The sequence below is a fragment of the Acanthopagrus latus genome, chromosome 24 (genome assembly GCF_904848185.1).
Source record: "Acanthopagrus latus isolate v.2019 chromosome 24, fAcaLat1.1, whole genome shotgun sequence".
NCBI lineage: Eukaryota > Metazoa > Chordata > Actinopteri > Spariformes > Sparidae > Acanthopagrus > Acanthopagrus latus.
The window spans coordinates 11,854,070-11,878,734 of NC_051062.1; the positions used below are offsets into that span (position 1 = coordinate 11,854,070).

The 24,665-nt window shown below is 42.9% G+C and overlaps 2 protein-coding genes across 4 annotated transcripts in view; both read right to left on the bottom strand.

Moving 5' to 3' along the window:
• Positions 1 to 39: 39 nt before the first annotated feature.
• Positions 40 to 2,577, bottom strand: LOC119015529 (putative methyltransferase DDB_G0268948). 2 transcript variants are annotated; one of them, XM_037091597.1, is made up of 5 exons: positions 2,207 to 2,577; positions 1,312 to 1,528; positions 1,062 to 1,177; positions 769 to 906; positions 40 to 280 (listed from the first exon to the last, which is right to left on the bottom strand). In XM_037091597.1, the coding sequence occupies exons 1-5, from the start codon at positions 2,347 to 2,349 to the stop codon at positions 190 to 192; spliced, it is 705 nt and encodes a 234-aa protein (XP_036947492.1). In that variant the 5' UTR covers positions 2,350 to 2,577; the 3' UTR covers positions 40 to 189. The 2 variants fall into 2 exon arrangements, with proteins under 2 accessions (XP_036947492.1, XP_036947493.1); XM_037091598.1 differs by lacking the exon at positions 2,207 to 2,577 and adding an exon at positions 1,635 to 1,723.
• Positions 2,578 to 16,558: 13,981 nt separating this feature from the next.
• The window catches only part of klf7a (Kruppel-like factor 7a), a 43,680-nt gene continuing 35,573 nt past the window's right edge, over positions 16,559 to 24,665 (bottom strand). For both annotated transcript variants that reach the window (XM_037091843.1, XM_037091844.1), the window contains one exon: positions 16,559 to 21,597. In XM_037091843.1, the coding sequence (XP_036947738.1) occupies positions 21,546 to 21,597 (52 nt within the window). In that variant the 3' untranslated portion in view covers positions 16,559 to 21,545. The remainder of the gene's footprint in view (positions 21,598 to 24,665) is intronic.

Below are 24,665 nucleotides of genomic sequence, written 5' to 3' on the forward strand. Positions count from 1 at the left end.
AGTGTGTGGCAAAGCAAAAAAACAACAACAATAAAACCATTCCACTAGTGTATGGTTTATTTAGACATCTCATCACATATCAAAAACCAGAAGCTGTTGTGACTGACAGCCAGTAGACGTACAGCTGTTGAAAAAGGGTTACAGTGACCCATTGGGTTGTTAACAGGAGTCACAATCAGCCAGGCAGAATCACAGAGGCTTGTGTGCCAGCAGATAGTGACACGGAAAAATCATCGTAACCTCTGTGTCAGGAGATGACGTCCTCATGGCAGACAGCAACCTGAGATGGAAGACACGGGAAAACAAGAGGACAAACAGAGGTTTTTCAGCATGTGAATGAATTACTGGATGGACTAATGGTCATGCAATGCAAATTCCTTTGGAGAAAGATTGTGGGTTAGCCTCAAGGAAGAGAGAATCGCTGAGCAGGACATGGGATGTTGTCAATCCATGGAAGGACATTTTGAGGAACTCCTGATGAGCCCATGAGATAAGGTAGAGACCACGCCTTGGGAGCTGGAAAATGTTGCTGGGGAGTTTTGCTACTTTGTAACCAAACATCTGTGGTAGTCACGGAATGGCAGAAGACTAGTCTTCCTGTTGACACAGGTCAACAACATACTACTGATTGCAATTAAATAAAACGTTATGCAGTAAAAGCCAGGTCAGGCAATGTTTGGCTTGATTTTGATGGAAGTGTTTAGGTCAAGAATACATTTCCGACTGGACATGTGGATGGGTTGGAGTGACGAGTCAGAAATATCTCACCTGTACTGGAGTTCATTAAACAGACGTTCAGCCTCAGCGGCGTCGGCTTCTAGTAGTCTCATGTAACAGTGGGAGGTCTTTACTATGCCAGTGTATCCAGTCAGTGGCACAATCCTTTCTACTGGGAAACACTCATGCCTGATGAAATCAAAAAGTAATGAAAGAATTTTGTATTCATAAATGCAATCTCCTGCATGGGGATTTCAAAAGTGGGTAAAGAAAGCGGAACAATGATTCAGACTTCAGTTCAGGATGGATGTAGTGGGTGTAAGTATAGTCCGGAAAACACTCACCACTCTTTCTCCAGGTATGAGCAGGAGTTATATATGTCTTTGTAGATCTTCACTCGGTTTCTAGTCAACGAAAGTCCTAAATGTGGACTGAAGAATGGAGACAGGGCATCGTAAAACTAATGAAGAAAAAAAAGAGAGCGAAAAAAAAGATATTAAAGTTTGTCCTAATGTTAGTTAAGCATATATGCTTAGGTTAAATCACTATTACTGAGCAGTTGGTTGTATCAACATATGGTGAATGTGAAAGTACCTCCTGACAGATGTCACTGAGCGTGTTGGAGACATCCCCGTACTTCAGCTTAATCATTAATGGGCTGCAGTTCAGCAGAGCCAGGCAGCCTCCGGGCCTCAGCACCCTGTCAGCTTCCAGGAGGAACTTCTTGCGGTCGAACCAGTGAGCCGCCGTCATGGCTGTCACCAGATCCACCTCACCAGAAGCAAACGGCAGGTCCTCTGCCGGACACCGCCTGAGGTCACAACAGTCAGAACAGTTTAGCAGGAGGTGGGGAGAAACGGGGGTTTATTGAGTTTCAGTATATACTGTGAACAGCAAATATATGAAGCAGCACTAACAGTTCGAAGGTCGTGTTGAATCTGCTAGGATTCTTCTTCTTCATTGTCTCAACACAGAGCGGAGCTTTGGAGCCTGAACGTACCCCAAAACTCACCAAACTTGGAATATACGTCACATCCAGCGAAACATTTGATAATTCATTTAGACTGGGTGTGGGTGTGGCCATGGGACTCCATATCACCCGCTGCTGTAACTCCTTGCCTCCTATCAGTCGTCGCCATTTTTCCCATTTCCGTGCCTCATACTTAAACAAACTCCTCCTACAGATTTTAAAAAACTTTCACTTGCGTTATACCTGGTGGCCGTGCGCTACATTTCGATGCTTCACCATGAAGCAGGAAGTCTGTTTCATATCCATAGTGCCAACCACATGCAAGTAACAGTCAGCTCATCGCTGCTTGTAGCTTTAATTGATTTTGGTTCCACTAAAACGGAGCCATCATGTACAGTGGGCATGGTTTCTTTACACACTTTGTGAACTAGAAACAGAAAGGTGTCCCAAAGAGCCATCCACACACCTTGGAGGATATTTTGCAGCATGAAACACATAGAATGACATGCAGTGAATTACCGGTATGATACATTTGGAGGGTTGCTAATGGTCCGCACCATCTCCAGCTGGGCAGTGCTGACGTCTGTTCCAACAACCTTTGACAGGAGCAGCACCCTCAGCACAGAGCTGAGCCCTTCTGATAAAGTTATTTTAAAATCCATGTTGAATAGGTGATGTATCCGAAGCTACAGAGAGCTGCTTGACCTTGTCAGACACAATCGATCAATCTTCGTATTGGTTGATATTGATAATTATCGATCAACATGTACTATTTCTTCTGTCACATTTTTTTAGGCAAAGTTTAAGTAAATAGGAGACCAATTCTTCTCTCCGACAGAAAACACTTCTCCAGAAACGCCTCGTCAGTAGTCCTGCCTTTATGACGTAACTCTCTGACATCGGACCACATCACAGAATCACACATTTGCATTATTTATGTCTTGCAGCTAATTTGGCAGGTAAGAAATGATTTAGCACAGCTGCTCTGTTCTTAAAGAGACAGGAGGGTGAAGACACGGTTGTGTCTTTTGAACTTTAAAGCATGCAAACATATTCTAGTAATAACCCAGAATAAAATGATGAACCTGAACATGAGCATTTCCTTTAACGTTTCTTTCAAGAGCGTCACATGCATGTGCGAGCGCTGCTACAGAGATGACAATTAGTATTGAACAGACAAAGCAATCAATCAATACATCCCTGATATTCACATTAGCAGATCAGAAGACACTTCTGACTCAATAAACATTTGGTGCATTCAGATATTTATAAGTGACTATGTAACAGTAAAGTGTTGAAAATGAAAAACAAGTCTTGTTTCCAACTCTCTGGGGCTTTTCTGTCTTTTTATGGTGTGAGGAGAAACATTGGCAACCAGTTTTTAACTTTTAAAAAGTTTAGTGGACTGTAAATTTTGACTTCCACATAAATAGTCACTTGTGGAAAAATGAAAGGAAATATCAGAGAGCAACAGGAAAGCGATATATGTACATGCAATGCCAACAAGGAGCAGCAGATGGCAGTAAATGCACAGATATGATGCTTGACGCATGGAGTGTTGAGGTGCTTTTGGATCCACATGTTAGTTGTAATCTCTCATCAATAGATATTTACACTGAAATCATTAATTAATTCCCTTATTTAACCTCCAGTAGGATGATTTATTTGACGTTGTGCTGTACTAGCCTTGGGATATATTTTCACGAGTATCAAGAGAGAAGACGTGGATAAAAATCTAACTTTGATCAAATATACTTACAAGATCGATGCCAATTCTAATAAATGCAAAGCTTGAGGTGTGTATAAGGAATTTAGCTTTGATGAAATAACGTTGTTTACTATGTTATACCTTATCTAATAAATGATTTGAGTTGGCATCCCCGAAACCAAAGCAGCCAGTCTGAGCCGTGTATTTTCCACCCAATCAACAATCATTGATCCTTCCTGTTCACCTGATCAATACCCTCTGTCAGATATGGTTTGCAGTCTGCAGGGGAGCAGAGGGGGTGCAGGGTGTCCGAAGACGCCACAGGAGCCCCCACCCTTAACCCGGCCACGTTGCTATGTGCAGCCCTGCCTTGTGTCGTCCAATCAATCAGCTTCGATCAAAACTGTCAGCTGCACTCAAGTCACACCACTGTCCGCTGCTGAGCGTATGACGAGCTCGCTATGGAGGACGACGCTGTCATGAGCCAACCCAGACAGAACCATTTTATCACAGGTGTCTTTATCACACACATTTCTGCATACACACACACCGAAGCCATTAAAAACACAAAGTCAATGGACTCAGACAAGCAGCCTCGCGTATTGCTTTAATATGTGCAGGCGTTCCCGACACTGTGAAAAGAGCTATGGGAGCGCTTCCATCGGCTGTGACGAGCAGCGTCGCTAATGCTGCGCGGGGAATTCTCCTGAAAGGCAATCACACAGGTAATCCACACTCGGAGTGGGAAATATGAGAGAGATTGTATTTAAGCTGGCAGGAAAATATCCCAAATCTACTGAGTAAAAAACAGTTTGGCGTTTCCAAACTGGTCGAGGAAGAATTTCATATGTAGCCGAGTCAGGAATTGTGGAAAAGGGGATCAAACATGTGCACCGAGTGTATATAGTATATATCTTTAAAATGCATTTCAGCCTAAAATAGGAATTCTGCAGTAAATACCTGCACATCATTTACTTCTTTCTTCTGACAGCGTGAGTGCAGAGACGTGCGGGGTAGGGGGATGGATAGATGGGTATTGAGAATAAAATCCCACTTCCCCGCGGAAATCTCAGCAGGTAAAAGCAGATTGCAGCTGCTGGATGAAATCCATGAATTTTGAAAACAGCCGTGTTGCCACATTGACAGCCATGCATTCTTGGGGTGGGGCGTGAAATTTGTCATGGCTTTTGAATAGCTTTCACAGGCCCCAGGGTCCTCAAACACACTTTTTCAATAAGGTAGCAGGAAAACTGTCAAATGAAAAAAAGGAGACAGACACTGAAATTGGAGTTCAGCTGTTCTGAATGTGGCTATAATCAATATTTTTATTGCAACTGTTTATCAAAAACGACAATCTAAACAGAGACAGAGAATCATCACAACCATCTAAAGTGCCTCTCAGCTGTACAGAACCAGCTATAGCCTTGTGTTCTCACTCCAAACCGTTGAATACGACGGCTTAAAGGTCCAATTTGTAAGAATTCCCAACTCCCCAAATACTGATGAGTCACAGTGGTGACTGACTGGACCTACAATCCCAAAGCGTCAATAATGGACGAGGTGGAAAATCAACTTTCTCACAAATTTGACCTTTTAAGCTCCCTCTCCCCCTCGCTCGTGCAGGGCTCTGCAGTCAAGTTAACAAATATGAATATGAAACATCTGGTTGGATATTAAAATTAAGCCTCCTGAGAAACATTTCACATATTGTGTTTTGGGCTGTTAATGTTGTGATACAGTTGCAGTGTGTTTAGGGTCAAGCACCTGATCTCCTTGGTTAGGTTTAGGAAAATATCATAGTCTGGTTTGAAAATAACATGCAGAAAAAGGTCAAATCTTACATAACAATTCACAAAAGAGACAAGACGTTACATGCTCAGCACCATGACACAGTTAGCAACTGGCAGATGAACACAGTGCAGCATATTGCGGCTGGAAAGAAGAGAAAGAAGAAGCTCAACATCTGGTGTGTGTAAAAATCTAATTGTGTACATTATATCAACTTCAAAGTTGTTTTTTTTGTTTTTAAAACTAGTTTTATCTGCCTCCAAGCAACCAAAAATAAGGTATTGCAGGTTTAAGGCCCAACTCAGCCTTGTAACACCAGGAGTACACACTTACATATCACTGTATTTACTTGAGGTACAGCACAAACTAGTTTTTATGTCAACATTAGTTGTGACAAAACATTTAAGAACACAAACTGCCAAATTCATTAAACTGCTTGCTAGCTACTTGGCTCCAAAACTAAAAACACATGTGGAATATATTCCACAAACGACCTAAAAATGTTATAATCTCACATAACAGTTCACAGAAGAGACAACACCTTAAATTAAATTACAAAACACAGTTCAACTAGATTTCCAAGTAACATTTGTTAGCTTAATTGCTGAGGTTATTTTTCCCCACTCTTGAAACTCAATGAGACTCTGAGACACACGTGTTTCTTTATGTTTGCAAATTATGCAAATAATGCAAATCCATACAAAGGATTAGTGGTTCAATAAACCAGGAAACCTTTTTTGGGAAGTCGTGCTGCAGCTTGTGATGCTATAGGAACCTCAGTTGGAACAGTGGTACAAACCTTTCCTTGCTCGACTGGTCTTTAGGAGCAAAAACATTTCAGATACAATGCTGGAAACATTCTACCCAATTTCATTGAATGAATGAGAATAGAGAATAGCTGGTGCAACCCCATCTTGGGTTTTTTTCCCCCCATTACAGATACAAAATCATTCCGGCAATCTTTGAAGAGAAAGGGAACAGGAAGAATCAAATTCTCCCCGTCTTTTTATTGTGGCCCTGTGCATTGTGCCAAACAGTGTTTGCAATCTCTGGTAGGATATGAAGATCTTAAATCTTTACCCATTAAAACTTCACTTGAGACACTCTGGTTTCTCCACGGCCAGCCGTAAAGAGCAAATATCCAGGAGATCTGAGCGACTCTGAGGCTGCGCTTTTATAGCGAGACGCTCGCTCTGAGATGCACTTGCAGGGCTAATCCCACTCTCCAAGGAGAGAGGTAGGTATTGGCTTTGATGATAGAAATGGATTAAACAGATTACATTAAAGGCCAGTCTAATTGAACCAATCTATCCTGATTCTGCCGCTGTAAGATAAATGATGAGAAGGCCAGATAGTATATATAGGTCGTGTGTTTGTGGGTCTGGCTCGGGGGTTTGTGTGTCTGTGGACATTTACAGGCTTGCCTGAAAAATACAGCAACAGCACTTTCCCCCTAAAAAAAAGGTCCCATTCTATAGCAAAGGAATAAGCAAATTAAGAAATATTAAAGCCAAATTCATAGATTGTTTTTTTGTTTGTGCTTCAGCTATTTATTTCCTGGACTGTCTCAAATGTTTTCTGCCAAGAGAGATGAACACTTAACAGGAGACGAGTTTGCCAATATGTATTTGGCCAGTATTGTCTCGTTGATATCAGACTTTTTGGTGCTGGAGACAGCAACATTACTAGGCTACACGGCTACAAGCACATAAGCGCTCATGACTATTTCCTGGACAAGCCAGCACTTTATATCTTTATATTTATTTTGATCAATCATCTGTGTACAAATAACAGAACTTAACACTTTCAAATCGCATATGCCGAAGTCCAACTTTTCATACAGGCGGTAAGCCAGTGCTTCCTGTTAGCTTAAGTGCAGATTCATTGTCTGGTGACCTTTAAATAAACACGCAACAGTAGCAGTTTGGTTAGATTCAAGCAACAAAATCGCTTGTGTTTTGCGTCGCTAATCAATCAGGAAACAGGGAAATGACAAAGAAATGAAAGTAACTCAGAAAAAAAACAACGTACTTGGCGTACCTGCCTACAATCTTGGTGTATCATCGGCACACAATATTGGTTTGGTCACTCCCTCTGCATCAGGTGCAGAATCTGCATGGTGTCAACTTAAAAACAATTCAGTGAGGAAGATACAGTTTGATCCTATAAAGTGTGAAACCGCAGAAGAGATAGAGCAACAACTTAAATCTCCTCCTGCTGCCTTGATTTTCTCCCCACAGGCTTTTTCATCAGATCTTTTATAAATAGTCAACACCTCCCTTCTCTTAAGCTTTTTCCCACAGGCCCAGACAACTGCAGTTATTAAGCCACTATTAAAGACGAATAATCTCAAGAACTCACTAACGACCAATTATAGGCCCATTCCAAACCTTTTAGGAAAAATCAGTGATAACTGAAGCAACTGAACATCCTCTTGGCCGTGAACAACTGTTTCAGTATTTCCGCCACGCCACAACAACGAGACTTCCACTGGAACACCTCAACCTCAGCGCTGCATTCAATCCGACTGACTACAAGTTACACTACACTGACTGAAAAATGGGGCGGAGCTTCCTGGCAGAGTGCCAAACAGGTTTTAAGGTATGAAAAGTAGATTTTTTTAAGTCTTCATCCTACTTATCTGGAGTCAGCAGCACCTCCTCCTGGGGGATCCTGAGGCGTTCCCTGGCCAGATAAGATCTAATCTCTCAGGCGAGTTCTGGATCTCCCCGGGGTCACCACCCAGATGGACGTGCCTGGAAAACCTCCAAAACAATTCATCCAGATGGCACCCTGAACAGATGCAAAAACCACCTCAACTGGCTCCTTTCAGCCTGAAGTAGCGGCGGCTTTACTCCAAGCTCCTTCTGGATGTCTGAGCCCAGCCGCCCAAAGGAGGAGACTCATTTTGGCCATTTGTGTCCTCCTTCTTTCAGTCACTACCCACAGCTTGTTATCATAGGTGAGTGCTGGAACAAAGATAAAACCGCCTGTCCATCACTCTTGAAAGTTACCCCAAGACACTTACTTGGGAAAGGGGTACATGCTCTCACAAGCATTCAAATTCGAAGAGAAACACAGAAAACATGCGACTTTATGGCAGAAAAAGGAAAAGAACTAGTTTGAAAAGTATGCTCCTGCTCTGTCTTGCTCCCAAGACGCTTCAAACTAATTAAATTCTGAAAGCTTATGTAAGATCAACCAGCACAAAAGAAGTCGATTCTGCGCCAAAACACTCTGGTTCATCTGTCTTTCTCAGTACAAGAGTACACGCTCTGAGTCCTCCTTTATCTTTTGCATGATTACCTCCGTGTGTGTGTGTGTGTGTGTGCGTGTACCTGTCCTCCCAGGCAGGGTCGTTATTGACGGTGTCCAGTTGAAGTGAGCGTGATAGGGTGACCTTTCCTTCCAACCTTGTTATCAACGTGAACTCGTTAAGCAGGACTGTTTAATTAGCAGTGGAATGGCAATCAGGGAGGAGTCGGAGACCTCCGGGGTCACAGACACGGATCAATGGTCTTCAGGGAGCCTTCACACTCAGCAACAGGAGACCTTTACACTTATGTGCGCATGCAGCATGTTGATGCATACATACATGCAATTATACACTTCTTTACATAATTGCGGCTTTAGCTTTGACCCCAACATTTTGGATTTTGAGGATTTTCTGGTGGATATTCAGAAAGTGTTCCTATATGAATAGATAATGATGTGTGTACTGCAGCAGGTGAAGAATGGGACAAAAGTGTATGGATGCTTAAAAATGACACCCTGATTATCTGAAAGGTCCAATATGAAAGAATTTGTCAGATTCAGAGCCCAAACAACTCCAAACATAGCTGTGAACAGCTGCCAACTGTAGTTAAGGTTAGTTAGTGAGCCCAGTTAACCATCGAACTATCATCTCTTGAGGTGCAAAGTGGATGGGAGCCAGCTGGTTAGCATGCTAGGTTAAGTATAACTCTCTGCAGCACAAAACATAGAGGTCTTTGATATGAAGTTAGTTAATAAAGCAGAAGTTAGTGGGTGCACCTGCTCTATGGGCCTCACAATGCAGAAGCTGTGTGGAAGAATCAGGTAATATCATACTGGGGACGTAATATATCTTCACCTTAATCCCAGAAGACTAAAGCGTATGATGGGTGTCACATACTTCGGTCCCTATAGTGAAGGTTTTATTGCAGGTTTTATAAACATCATGCCATCAATGACCCCAGGTGGTAAAACCACACCCGCTCTCCCACCTCCGCTGCAAGACCAACATCCCACTTTTATTAAAACCCGAGTGCAGTGGCACAAACTGATAAAACAGTCTGGGCCCGGTTGACATGCACACACACACACACACACACACACACACACACACACACACACACACACACACACACACACACGCGCGCTCTAGGAATAAGTATGCGCAAACACATGCATGTTTAAACTCTCACACAGATACACAAACATTCAGGCGGAGAGGAGATGCGAGGTGGGAGCCGGCAGCCGCTGCACCTGGTGAGATCCAAGTGAAAGTGAGAGGCATAAAAAAGCTGAACGCTCAGGTCTGTTGATCTATTTTTACCGCAGAGCAGGGGGCAGAGGGGGGGAGAGAGAGAGAGAAAGAGAGAGAGCTTCCTGCATAATGCATGGCCCTGTAGAGCAGCAGTGGCTTTTACACTGTGCTCTCTCTCTCTCTGGGCTTCCAGGTGTCTGTGCTGTCTGTCAAACAGGCAGCATATAGCAGAGCCAGGTGCGCTCACACGGCGCTCTGGTTGATCTCTCTGAGAGCACAAGACCACCAGCCTATCCAGCTGCTCGCTCTCTCTCTCCCTCTCTCTCCCTAAACACAAGATCTCGCCTGGAGTTTCATTCAAAGTCTGTCTTGTGAAGTGTGAGAGCATTCAGGAGCTGGAGGGGGAAACAAGCGCGGATACATACGCATTATACGCTGCCCCAGTTGGAATGGGGAACCACTTTGAAAGCAGAGCGCTCGTACATCTAGGACAAATGCACACTATTCTTTCAAGGGTCGTGCAGCATTTTATTTATTTTTTATTTTTTTTCCCCCTTCTGTCGGATTCGTGGCAACAACTCAATTCACTTGAAGTTGTCACTACTCGGTTGTCTCCGAGACGGGGGACATTTATTCCTCCTGTCACAGGAACAATGAGCCTGGATCCAAATTTAGCTCCAAAAGTGTTTCTTTAGGGAGCTGAACACGATGAAGTGTCCGCGGTGTCTCATACGATTATTCTCTTGTAACGTAACACAATTATCTATATTGTGAAAATCATGTTAGGGTTCATTTTCTTCAGTTTTGGGGAATAAATTTAATAAACTTTAAATATGTTAATGTTTACAATGTAAGGTCCCAAAACACTGTTTGAAGCTAGAAAGGTGGCAGGGTCCGCCACATATCAACAAAGTGAAACTGAAAGACATTGTGTTGTCCTTTAAGGTCAGAACACAAAACATGTTTGTCTTTCATCACTAAAACTACATACTGCTCCTTTAAACTAAGTGAAAACCAGATCTCTCAGTGCGGTAATTTTCTCAAATCAAGTTTAAAAGGTGCAGTATGTGAGAAGTGGCAACCTGTGGAAGCAAATTCACACCAAACAAATAGATGGCAGCATATGTGTCTAGCTAGCTCAGTTAGCCATGCAGCTAGCAGTCCAGACTGGGAGCAGGCCAGGTTTCTGTAGGAATCTCTGCAACACAACACACAGTGTGGGGTTTTTGCCGTTTGGTTGGAGTTAGCAGCTGGTGGCGAGCGGCTGGGTAGAGTGGTCTCGCTGGGGTTACTGGGACTTAGCTGGTAGCACCGGTAGACCGGAGAAGGTGACGGCGTGGAAGGCTGAGCAGATGGTCGCTGGTGAAGTCTCCACACGAGGCAGAGACAAAGATGAGCGCAGCAGAAGTCAAAAAACATCAGAGAGCTAAAAGAGGCACAGGAGACGCGTGACCGGTCCGGCACCGGGGTGCTGGACTGCTCAGGGTGCTGTCGAGGCAGTTGATGAGACAGAATGGAGAACAGGTGCGCCTCTCTGCTGTGAAGGAGGATAACGCCCACCAGAACACACACACTGAGAGGTTTGGGTGAGGGAAAAGGAGGGGGGGAAACAGGTAGACGAGCTGCCACGGCACACACAGATTTTGAATGTTTTAAACTTTTAATTCTTACATATTACACCTTTAATTGTGGATCCTTGTGGTGCCAAATTCTGTCGTCTTTCCAGTTGCTGATTTTCACGTCTGCAAAAACCGTCCCGTCAAAATGAATTAAAAAGTTGATGTTCTGCTCTTAAAAAGTGCTTCCTTTAATTTCAAAATTGAGGTAGAATTTGCACAATAACTTTAGGTAGTATTCTCCAACACCAGTAAATAACTGGATTTTGGATTTGGGAAGAAGCTATCTGAACATTCCTAAAGGCGGTTGGGTTGCTGCTGGGCATCACAAGGAGGCAGACTAATGAAATCTTGATGAGGATGCTTCTCTGAATCCACCGGCATGATTAGGCTTTAATTACCGAGGGCCGCCTCGACATATTCCCTATAATTGGAAATACCTAAGCACATGGCTGCTCATGGAATGAAACCAAAGAACCGACGGTTCACAACCCGTCACAGGACAAACCTCATTCTCATTTCAGGCCGACTCCACTCAGCGTGGGCATCACAACAAGAGATTTCCAGGCGTTTCAGATTGAGGCTTGTCCTTCTGCAGATTAGCTGCTAAGTAGTTCTGCTGTATGTAATCTTAGTAAGGAGTTCTTGTTATCACCCGAGTTGGTGACAGAGTGCGCTGACGGCCTGAGCATGGAATAAGAAATTGTGAGGGAGGTTTTAAACTTGTAGCTCCAGTGTGCTGGCATCTCCGCGTTGCCAGATGTGACAATAACATCCCTGCATGGCTGCCAAACGCCTACAAGACACCCACAGGCATTGGCAGCTCCCTCGGTGAAATCTTCTGTTGCACAACCACATGAAAAAAGAAGAAAAAAAAGGGGTCTTATGTTGTGCCGTTTAAGTGAATCACCGCCTCGCCTGAAGAATCAGTCTTTCTTTCATTGCAGTCGCTTCAATTCAGCGCCGTCACGCCATTTATCCCCTCCTTCACCGGCGTGAGCTGCGGCTGAATCATTTTATATAAAACAAAGACAGCATTTCTGAGATGTGCTCAGGTGTTTTTTTTGCCGGTGAATAGCGGAGTAGACGATTCAAGGGCACGCTGATAAGCCGGCGGAATAAAGAACAATGAGACGGCATGTTGAGGGAAAAAAACCCCCAAAAAACCAAAACTGTCCTGTGGCCATCACGTTCGTTACCATTAAATGTTAAAGTTCCATCTCAGAAACTGACTTCAAGGTTGCAAAAATAATCTTCCCGAGCTTCCTCTTTGCATATAAAGCACACTGCTGTCACCCATGCGTGGAATAAATAGCATGAATACATATTTAAGGTCAGGTACTTTGGATAAAAGCCAGAATCCGAACGCTATACATGCATGTTTAAAATAGCGCGACGAGATAATATCACGCTTTAATCCCATTGTCCTACAAGATTTACACAGATGTTATCATTTGATGCAGATGATTGGAAACAAGCGCGAGGACAGGGTGGCTGAGTGCATGTAACCGAGCATTCAACAGCCGTGTTTATCAACTCGGCTTTTCTATTATTCAGATTATTCTGCTCGGGATCCCCCGGTGTAATTAGCTGGATAACAAATCCACCTCTTTCAACAGTGTGTCTGTGCATTGATTCAGCAGCTGTCAAGAGCTATTAGAAAAAGAAGAAAATGTGTGGAAACATGTGCTTGATTCAATTTTCAGTCCTAACTGTGTGGCCTGAATTGGTTTAGGGACGTGTTGGCCAAAAACTGTAGCTGGTATTTCATCAGATTAGGTCCTGATGTATGTCGGAGACCTTTTCAGCCATGATAGTAGCGTGACGCGAGGGATGGTGAGATTGTTTCGTTCAGAGATCTCTCAACAGATACTCAACGTTCACATTTGCATATTTTTTCGCATCAAATGTCTCAACAACAATCGAATAGATTGCCGTGACGTTTGCTTCATTTTTTTGTCTCTGCATTGGGATTAACCTCAATAGAGCAGACATCCTCTGTTTTCATCTGGTGGCTTCTGTCGCCATCATCCAACGTCCGGGATGTTAAGTGGCGTCAGCTGGACGTCCGTTGTGAACGTCAAAATATGATGCTAGGACAAAAACTTGGTTTCCCAACTTCTGCTCATCCATCACTACTTTGTTAGTGTGAGGTCTTTGTCGGTCTTTACATCACATTGCACAAAGTGTCGGTGTTTTCCCGCATACGATCACAGAGAACATGGAAGACTTTTGATCTTACGTACGCCACACGCTGGAGACGATGAGACAGGGATAGAATTGTAATATATATATATAAACGAAGTAAACACGATGTCACAGCCCGACCAGTGTTTCGCTGGACTCAAGACCGCCTGCAGATATTCAGCATTAAGCCCCGCGATGCGCCATTTGTGAATGTGTGTGTTAACCTTTATGAATATTGTGTTGACGTGAATGTGCTCCTGCCTCTGCTGAAACCCATTAAGATCATTTAGCTCGGCTGTGAACTCACACACAGCCTCATTCCCGTCACGCGGAATGGAAAACGACGATCGAAAAGCGCTCGTGGGACGTGCGACCTTTATTGAAAAATGACTCCATCGTTTCTAATTTCATAATGTGTCTGTGGGATTGACGTAGTAGGTGTAGTTAGGTAGATAATATGGGGCTGTCTGTAATTACAGATAAAAGAACATTAAGTTCGACAGATACATGTAAGCTTCTTGATGAGGGTGCCCATTTCAATTAGGGAGCATTAAATGAAACAAAAAACCTTATGGGAGTTTCTCACTGCCAGACCCGAGGAGAATTAATACACTGCATAGGGCCATTTACCGGGGAGTAATTACTCCCTAATTAGCCATTAGTTATTCGATTACCCTTTTATCAGCTAGTCATGGTCAAAAGGCAGGAATAGCGGATAAGTCATCACCTTGGTTGGTAACAGATGTAATTAACGTGCCATAGCTCCCTCGGAGGGAGACACCGAGGGAGCGCGTTCAGGCAAAGTGAAGGTGTTCTGGCCCATTTCCTGCGTTTGATCAAAAGGAACGATAAATCTGAGGCTTTTTTTTTTTTTTTTTAATCCATCCAGGGCTGGTTTGCTGCAAATAGTGGGGAGGGGAAAAAAGAGGAGGGTGTAAATTAATTTCCTGCCTGCTTGAACCCAGTTGGTTTGCAGTAAGAGGAGCAGTTTGCCTGAAAAAAAAAGATAATTCAGTCACTGTTTCCTGTTTTTATTCTCACCGACCAGGCAGCTGTGAAGGACCGGCTGGCGTAGGCTTGCTGCAAAGAAATTAAAGAAACAGTTCACCCAAAAGTGAAAATTCAGGCATCGTCTACTCACCCCAACAAAGTCTACAAAACAGTTCTGCAGCTTCACAGCAAAAAAGTGTATTGCAGCATTCTCTGAAACAACTGAAGTCAATGGGGACTTGTTTTATATTGTAAAAACTCAGGTAGCGGCAAAGATACTTGAGTGAAAAATAAGCCTTCATTCTCTTAAACTTCAAGGTAAAATCGGTAGGTTTTATCCATTTCCTGTACGTCAAATACCAACATTTTGGGCTGGCAAAGCCTCGTAAATGATCAATAATTCCCTTCAAATGCATTAACACCAAAGTAATGAGCCAGGTTTAGAAGTGTAAGGAGTAGAAAATGCAGATATTTTTGTTTAACTGTAAGGATTAAAGAAGGAAGTTATGCCTCTCATCCTGCATAATCCAAGTCCCTGCAGGCTCCGAGATTCAGACGGGGTGCATGCTAACGCTATTAGCTGAGCAGCTACCGAAGATTTCAGCTTTAAAAAGGTGTAAACAACGTCTTTTCAAATCCTTTTTGGTATCTCGGGACAATCAGAGGCCGGACGATCTGTATGGAGCAATTTTAAATGTATTTATTTATGTTTTAAACCATCTATTACTGCCATGCTGTTTCGCTGTGAAGCTCCAGAAAATACTTTGTGGAGTAAAGAACTTCACCTGCCTTTCAATCAGCAGGGAGGCTGAATAGACAATGACTGAATTTTTTAAAATTTTCATCTGAACTGTTCCTTTAACTCTGCAAAATGCAGCAAACTGTAACCAGCCAGGCCTTTATCGAAGTCGCCTGGTCAGAGAGAATGAAAGCAAAAAAAGGGTGACGTTAATACACTCTGGGCGCTCTTTGTTAGCAAACTGAATGGCTCCGTGATTGAGACCCGATAAGAAATCAGAAAATATCCCCGGAGAAGATGGATGATTAGGTGCATATTGTTGCCGGATGAGACGACCATTAACAGACCAGCCAAGAACCATGAATACTCCATGCCAAACTGCTTCTACCATTTATTACACATAATTACATTCTTAAATAAAAACGATTCACCGAACAGTTCCTTGCATAGAGATATTACAATACCAATTTAAAAAAGGAATTATGAAACAAACCGGTAACAAAAATAAATCTTTCTCATTTTTCCATAATAAAGAACATTATCGTACCCATACATCATAATATACAAATGATAAATTTGAAACACTTTGTACAGCGGAAAAGAAAAGGAGAAAGACAAACGGAAGGCAAAAAAGGGGGTGTGGAGGAGGGGAAAGGGGGTGCGAGAGGAAGGGAAGGGAAGGGAAGGAGGCGGGGGAGTCGGACAGAGGAGAGGAGTTGAAAGGGATCATATCTGAGAAAATGGAGGTGGTGGGGGCGGTGCAGGGGGGTGGAGGGGGGGCGGTGAGGGAATGCTGGTAGAAAAAGGGGGTGCGTTTGATTTGAAATTCAGACCTGGTGGAAACGGAGGTGGTGTCACACATAGTAATGCGAGTGGCGCCCCCCCCCCCCATCACCACCACCACCACCACCACCACCAGCGCCCCCACCAGCACCACCACCATCGGCTGAGAGCGAGAGCTGCAGTCTGGATGTTCTGACTCTCACGAGGTGGCGTTGAAAACGGTGAAAAAGCACACAAGGAGGAACGGAGAGAGAGAGTGTGTGTTGGTGAGTGTGTTCGGGATGTGCTTGTGTGTATGCATGTGTGTGTTTGTCTGCGATGTCATGTGTGTATGAGTGTGTGTGTGTGTGTGTGTATACATTTGTGCTAAAAAACAGCTACTATACAGACTTTGTGATCAGTGTTTTCGTCACCCAGGGTCGCCGTGTGTGAAGGTGTCGTGCACAAGCGGACAGGAAAAAAAAAAAAAAAAAACATCAGATATGCAAGTGAGTTTTCCCAAAAAATTTCAGAGTGCAAATACAAACAGACGAAGAAAAACACACAGGCACAGCAGAATTGACAATCATTCATTTAAGATGACACAGAACTGAACCGCATCCTCAGAGAGACGACATGAAACAAACCTTTTTTTTTTTTTTTTTTCCCAGCGAAAACACATTCACATTTTTTTTTTTGTTTGTTTTCTTTTTTTCAAAATCGAGGCTCCCGGGCAAACACGCGGGGAGGAAACATTTGTTTATGTCGGGTCCAAATTTTCCTGTCATTTGAATTAGCTCCACGTCTCGGCTCCTCAAAAGTCTCGATCGAATCGTGAAAGGAACGGCAACACGTTCAAGTGTTTCAGTCCGATCGGCGCAGAACATGAACGGAAAAAAAGAAAAAGGACAAAATGAAAAAAAATAAAAATAAAATAAACACTCTCGAGCTGCACATTCCCACACATTCGCAACCATTCAGTTAAAACAGGAGAGTGCCCCGTTGAAATACTTAAACACACGAGTAGAGCTGCCATTGATGATGCAGTTTGTAACCCCGTGGGTTAAACTGCTATTCTTCATTTTTATCTTCCACACTGATCCATAAGCAGGGAAAAACACCACACCTGCTTAACCTGCGCTGACATTCCCATCTGAACTGGGGTTTTTTCTTTTAGATCTTCGACTAGCTGAATCACGAATGTTTTTTTTTTAGAAACTGTGAATTTTAAAGCCGACAAACACAAAAAAACAAAGGAGTGGTTGTGTTGAAAATGCTGCAAAATGGATGAATTTCTGTTCAAACTTGTATCAGTTGGATTGTTATTGTGTTACCAGGGCTGCAAGTAATGATTCTTTTCATTATCGAATGTATCTGCAATCTACTGATTAGTCTATAAAGTGTCAAAACATTCTCAGTTTCCCAGAGCCCAATGTGATGTGAGTTTACAGGCCGATTATTACATGTTAATGTCAAGAAATGACAGAAAGTTAAATCAGTTAAATCACGACTATGACAGGCTGTAGGAGTAGGATTACTGGAAATTACCGTAGAGTACTGGGTAGAATTACTGCAGAACTGGTTGGTATTAAGCGAACACTGTATTTTAGTGGCTACAAAGTTTTTAGCATTTGTGTCCCTCATCTAACTGCACTGCTGGCAATAAACACATGATGGCTAATATACCATCATGTAGCTCGTTAATGTTCAAATTGTTAAATATATATAACATGAGACTTAGAGCATATTAATTATATGCTCTAAGTCCTATTTTTAGGTGTTGATATGAAGTTTTATTCACAATTGTATGTATTTTGCATTGTATTTTTGTCTATATACCATTTTGCAGATAAGGTATTCAAATGTATCTAATCTACTGTGAATTCACAATAAAGATGATCAATTACAATATTTGTATTTATGCTCTAAATCTACAGAGAAATACTGGTCAATACGTTGCTGTAAAAATAGTTACTGTAAATGTACAGTAATTTACTGGCTGGTGAGTTGTAGTTGTACAGTATTGTTGTGTCACAGTAAATTGCTGTCATGTTTCTGTAAGTTGTTGTGATGATTATTACAATATCATATTGTAACTTTACATTTAAATGCTTTAAAAGCTGTGCCTGGTTCAGCAGAAACATAATACATTACTGCACAATAATTACTGAGTACTACTGTGAATTTACTGCAATTTTTAGCCGGAAATTTACTGTGAAATTATAGTAATAATTGTTAATGGCAAGTTGTTTTGGTCAGTGTGTCAACATTACTGCTGCACTGAATAAACAGCAGTCAATTCACAATAAACATAATGTATCTGTAATTTACATTTCAAGGTAACACTGTACTCTAATGTAAAGGTTCATTCTCCATCAAATGGAAATTACATTGATGTTCCTATAATAGTGAGTGTTAAACTTTACAGGCGACAGTAACATTTAATTGTACCAATCCTGTTTTAATTTAGTATCTAGGCAATATTTACATATGTCATCCAAATGGGTTACCAAGCAGGCCACAGGAAATTAATTACAGCTCCTATTATTATGTCAAAATGACCAATATGTTCCAAAGAACACTTTACAGGCAGTGGTTGGTTTAAATATGTGAACACACGTATTTAAACGCGTGGCATCATCTGCAAAGAAACTGTCTTTATGATGCAATAAAGGACACAAATGCTAAAAACGTAGCAACGAGTATTATGCAGCTTGGTTTCCATCCAACCACATTTTACAGTTAGGGTTGCTCTTCTTTAGACTGTTAATCTACTTTGTAATCGCCCAGTACTTAACAGTAATTCTACCACTACAATATATTCAAGTCATGTTGATTTAACTGATTTCAGATTTTGATATTTCTTTGCAAATTCTTCACATTACTACACAATAACAGCCTGTGAAAGAAAGTGTTACTGGTTCTTTTGTCCAAGCAAACAGTCCAAAATCCAAAACACTGGCGATTCATTTTCTTTCTGTCAACTAATTAATTCATCGACTAATCGTTGCAGCTCTGGTAGTCACTCCCTCCTGTCTTTTCGCAAGCCAGGGCCTGTCATCTACACGTAGACGCTCAGTATAAAAGAGAGTCTGGCTTGTTTGCACATTTAGGCAGAAAGAGCTCAATATTTATGCGGAGCAGGAAGCGATACGGCTTCTACTTCCACAGCCGCAGACAGATCATGTCTAGATATGATTGAGCTGGGCCGCATTCATACCCGAAATTGAAATGCGCCTCTGGTATACAGAGTGAAATCAATTTACTGTCTCCCTTGCCAAAAAAAAAAAAAAAAAATAGCAGACTGCTGTGTGCCTCACTTTGCCTCAAAGTATTAAAAGTCCTGTAAAATAAAGAATAAACACCTTGACATAGTTGTTCCCAGTCGAGTTCTTGAGAATCTTGACAATCTACTTTTGTCCAAGCTGCCTGTTTGATTTGTGTGCGCTTGAGCTGAGCTGTCGATCCAAACTCCATTTTTCCCGTTTGCAGATTAAAGACGCGACGCTTAAGCGCAACGACAAGATTTTGCGGTTTTTGTTCTGTCGGACGAGAGGGCGGATCAGCCAAGGACGAATGTTAACTCCCGTTTTTTTTTTTTTTCCAGGAGTGTATCCATGTGTCTGGTGTGTGTGTAGGTTTCACTCCGCTGCAGTTTCATGAGCTGATGGGGCAGTTATCATTGCTGACCGAGCAGATCTATTCCTCCTCTAACCCATTTCAGCCACCCACTGGAAGCCTGCGCTCATGACCTCCCCGCCGGTCCGGTACGACTACTAAAATGACAAAACGCTACCAGCCGCGACTACCTAGTTATTCCAAGTCCAACCATTCATTTCTAAGTGTGGAAAAAGAGAAACTACTGTATGAACACAAACGGTGTCTGGTATGATCGTACCAACCACACTCAAGTGTTTCATGGGCCCAGCAACATGTACAGACTTACAACAGATACATTCACATTGATTTGCTCCGATCAGAGCCACCCAATTGATTGAATTTGTGTCACGTGTCCTTCCCTACAAGTCCTTCCGTGTCCCGCAGGGCAGAAATCTGCATTCAGACACACCGGTGTGGTGGAGGAAGTCCGCAGGAAATGTTCTTGGATATGCATAGGGCCCGATTAGGAGAGCTGTTGAATGCCGCTTTTCTCTGAGAGCTGCTAAATTGGAAGAGATCTGCGTGGGCGGTGTGAACGGGACGAACCCTTCGTCAACCCAGTGGCTCGTTAGGTGCCAATCACTCTCAAAGGCCAAAGAGATCATTTCAGGCATCTGCAGTAGACACTTGTGTTTTTTGTTTTGTGTTTTTTTGGCTGCATCCATTTCCAATGTGTTCTTCAAAATGGTCTTTTTTTTTTCAATCGTCTGTTTTGAACAAATAGGAGAATCTTTTCTTAGAAACAATATAGCCTTTATGATACAGAGTGATCTTGTTCGTGTGCTATATCGCAGTCAGCTAGCTGCTTCGACTTGTGCATGTGGCTGTCCATCCGCAAGCCAGCTTTTGGTCTCCCAGTTCAAGACGGTGGGGTGTTTTTTTGTTGTTTTTTTATTAGTTTGGGGTTTTTTTTTACAAAAAGTTTGCAAAGAGTCAATTGTGCAACAGTTCCTGACGGCAACTTGCAAGAGCCAAGATCCCGGAAAGAGGGGGAGCACTCGTGGGAGCCAATCGAGCGTCGCATGAGAGGCTCGGTTTCAGCTGACGTTCTAGGAGATGATCAGTCTTTCCCAGAGAAGATTCGTTAGCCTCGTCCAGTGGATGATGTTCATGATGCAAGCCAGTCCTCTGGATGACCTCAATCAGCCCTCGCCGCACATCTTCAAGTGTTCTGGAAATCCAATCTTTAGCTCCGTTCAAACAAGTGCTCCGAACCAGAAGGATTTATAAATGGATCCAGTTGGCAGATGTGACAGGGGTCACATGAAGAATTGTCAAATTACTACCCGTCCTTTGGCGAGTTGTAAAAGGGGGAGGGAGAGAAAGCCAGCTTTCTTGCTTGCTTACCCTGTGACATGACGCTTGTTTAGCTACTGCCGGAACTGTTCTCCTCAGCTCGAGGTACAAGAGGGAATCTCGAATATACAAACAGCGGTCCTCGCTGTTGCTTACAAGTGACTGTACAACTGGTCCAGTTTTGGTGAGCTCGCTGGTACATGGAGCACTGCTGCATGAACAGGGCTGACATTTTGGAAGCGTTTCACCGAGGACGATTACAACAAAGAGCTGCCAACTACAGGCGCGTGGTCCACCGTTCGTGGCGTGAGACACATACGAAGGCTGGGACGGTTGTATCAACACCGGGGGACGTTTGCGAGGCGACGACGCATCGCTGTGGAATCACGGACCAACTGGTTGAGCGCAGATTGTCTGTCTGCCTCGCTTGTGTTTCTGTCTGTAGTCAGGGCGCCTCTGTCCAGTCCAGAACGGCTAAACCCGGTGTTTTCATCAACATCCACGGTGTTACTTTCGCTGCAGATGATTCTCCCTCTCCTTCTTCCCCAACTCCGCCTCCATCCCCTTCCCCTCTCTTCCACTCCCGCTGACCTCTCTCGGATTCCTCAGATGTGCCTCTTCATGTGTAGCGCCAAGTGATCCGACCGCGAGAAACACCTGCAACCAAAAGAGAGGGGGAGAGAAACAGAGAACAGCTTGTTACCAAAGCGGGAGGAAGAGAAGTTTGTTTTGTCGATGGAGCTAAATGTTGCTGTTAGCTAGCGAGTGCTGAGCCACTAATGTACACGCAATTAGTATATGTGTAACTAATTCATAATCAGCATTTTCAGCAGCACTCCTAATGACTTCAGCTGCGCCATGAATAACTAGAGAGCCCGCAGATGGATCTGTTGAAACAGTGCGGAGGGGGGTAGAGAGGAGGGGGGGAAGGAAAAAAAAAAGGAGCAGCACGCAAAACATGTGCTGTAAAACGATAGATAAATTAGATGAATCGAAGCCTCTCATCTGAAATCAGGCCTGCAGAATTGCGAGGGCACAGCTTCACAGTGAAAAATGTAATCGCTCTGGAAGTACACTGGCCCATCTTTTTTTCTTTTTTTTTGGAAAAATGTTTGATTATTCCAACCCGATTGCCACAGACTGATATGATGCACGCTTTCAGCTGGCGTTTTGTTTATTCCACGCGCGTGCAGCCGTTACAGGAGACCTAGTTTTTCATCCCCACTTCTCCGGGATCAACAGCGTTTTCTGTTGCGCGCTCGCTGAACCAACACTACAGCGCCGCTCCCAAGAGGAGCGCTTTTCAAACAGCAAGTGTTGCTTTCTTTTAGGTAATTGGGAGCTGCATGTTCTGGTGATTAGCGCGTCGAGAAATATTTGAGTTGGAGACTTGTTTTTTTGGAGTTTGCCAAAGCGGTTCCATTTAATAATGTTTGTGAGGGGTAAAAAGTAACAAGACGCTGCAGATTTGCTCCCAATTACGGCAGCACTTTCCGAATGCTCCTCTAAATGTTTACATAGAGGTACAAGGGGAATGGGAAGGAAGTGACGGTACGTTTAGGTAAGGAAGAGCAGAACATGTCATTTGTGTATAGTTGTTGAAGTCAATGGCGCCAGAATAGGAGGAGGAATATGACTTTTCTGTCCCCCCAACAATTTCAGGTGTTATGGTAATAAGAGTGGCAAATCCTAAGCCGGGTATTACAGCCAGAGAGCGTCGGCGATAATTTCCCTTGTGCCCAATTGGGAGCGTAATTGTTGATTCTTATGTCTCATTCCCAACTTCTCAAATACTGGGTTCACTCTGGGTTTTGCCCAAGTTGGGGTTAGAGTTGGTGGCCACCTCCGACCCACACACCCGAAGACAAATTGGAAATGATGGCACACAATGTTTTCATTCATGTATAATCACCTGAAAGAAAGAACTGCTGTGTATTTTGTTACCTTTGAATGACCCTTTTATCTCTGCAGACTAAGGCAGAGTTTGCCATGATGCAGTGGACCAATCGAGGTTCTGTGGGAAGGCTTTTTGCACTTCTTAGCTCATTTTCAGCAGACACAATCGGGGAGGGTGAGTTGAGGCATAATCAGTTGGTCGAAATCCACAACCTCATGAACTAGATGCCACTTAATCCTCCACAGCAGGTTCACAGTCCTTTGCGTTTGCAGCTAAATTAGCTTTAAATTGACCACTCCTTCATAAATATGATAAAATAACATTTAAAATAAGCCAAATAATACGCCTCTATTCCCTAAACGATAAAGCATTTACACATGAATCCTCGGCTCAGGAGTCAGACTCCCTTTCTCAGTTCTGCAACTGTTGATTTTTTCTTTTTTTTTTCTTTTTGACACCAGTTCTCAGATTGGCTCTTCCCCACCGAGACAGAGGCAACTGTCTAAGATGTCGAGATGAATCAGTGTTTGGCCAAGAGGGGGAGTTACACCGTGATGAGCCACCAGTCATCCGTCTTACTGTCACACCTGCATGTTGTGTGTGTGTGTGCGTCAGCGTGCACGGCCCAGGAGACGAGCAGGAGGAGTTTGTGTGCGAATGTGTGTGTGTGTGTGCGCTCGGTGAGACAGATGGTAAAGTATGAGTCACGACTCGGGGGCACGACACCAGCTGGCACACCGTGGGTCTGTCTCCCCCCCCGATCCTCAATCTTCCACCCCGTCTTCTCTGTCTCCCCTGTTTCCCCTCTTCCTTCATCTCAGCAGGGTGTATGTATGCATGTGTGTGTGTGTGTGTGTGCTAGGCTGGAGGGGTTGGGCGCCTTGTGACACATGACAGAGGTGGGCTCGCATTAGGGATGTGCCTGCAGGGGAGGTGGTCTGGTGTCGGGGTGGAGGAGGGGAGGGATACTGTATTTACTGTCTGTCCAGCTGAGACCTGATTAAGTTGACACTGCACCGGCCCTCTGCTGCATCACACACACACACACAAACACAAACACACACATATGCAAGGATGACCAAGACGCACACTCTTTCACACACATTAAGGCAAAGTACCCCAGGTGAAGAGGGATTTCTTTTTTGTCCTCTCATAATGAACCCATACATGATTCAAGAGGTCACAGATTCAATAAAAATGCTCTATTGTGACCAAACAGTCCAAGAGGCTGCAAACACACACGCACAATGCTGACCTTTTTTTTTTTTTAAATATATATATACGACATCTTTATGAGTTTTCAGCTGCATGAGCGACTAACTGTTGCGTGTAATTTACAAGTAATTCTGATAAAACTGTACAAACATGGAGAAAGATACAGAAACATTAAAATTCAAAATAATTAAATGTTGCAAATTTGGCTCTTTAAATATCTTTATATATGTAAATTTTTATATAAATATCTTGACATATGTGGCAAGAAATACAAATAAAGCTTTTGATTTTTTTTTGAGAAAGCAAAAAAAAAAAAAAACGTACACAATTGTGAGAAAAATACCAATTTTTCGGAACCTAAATAGAAGAAAATAAATTAATTAAACTGGGAAAATACAAATGGAATTGTCAGAAAAATCTATACATTTGAAACTAGAGTGGCTGAAAATATAAATAAAGTTTAAATAACATTTAAAAAAAATGATTTAAACTCTTTACTTTGTAGAAAATATGATAAAAATAAGAAAAATATGACTTGGACTCGGTTTGTATGTGGCTAAAAATACAGTTAAATTTAAATAGAATAAAGCAAATGTCATGTAAAAGACATGAA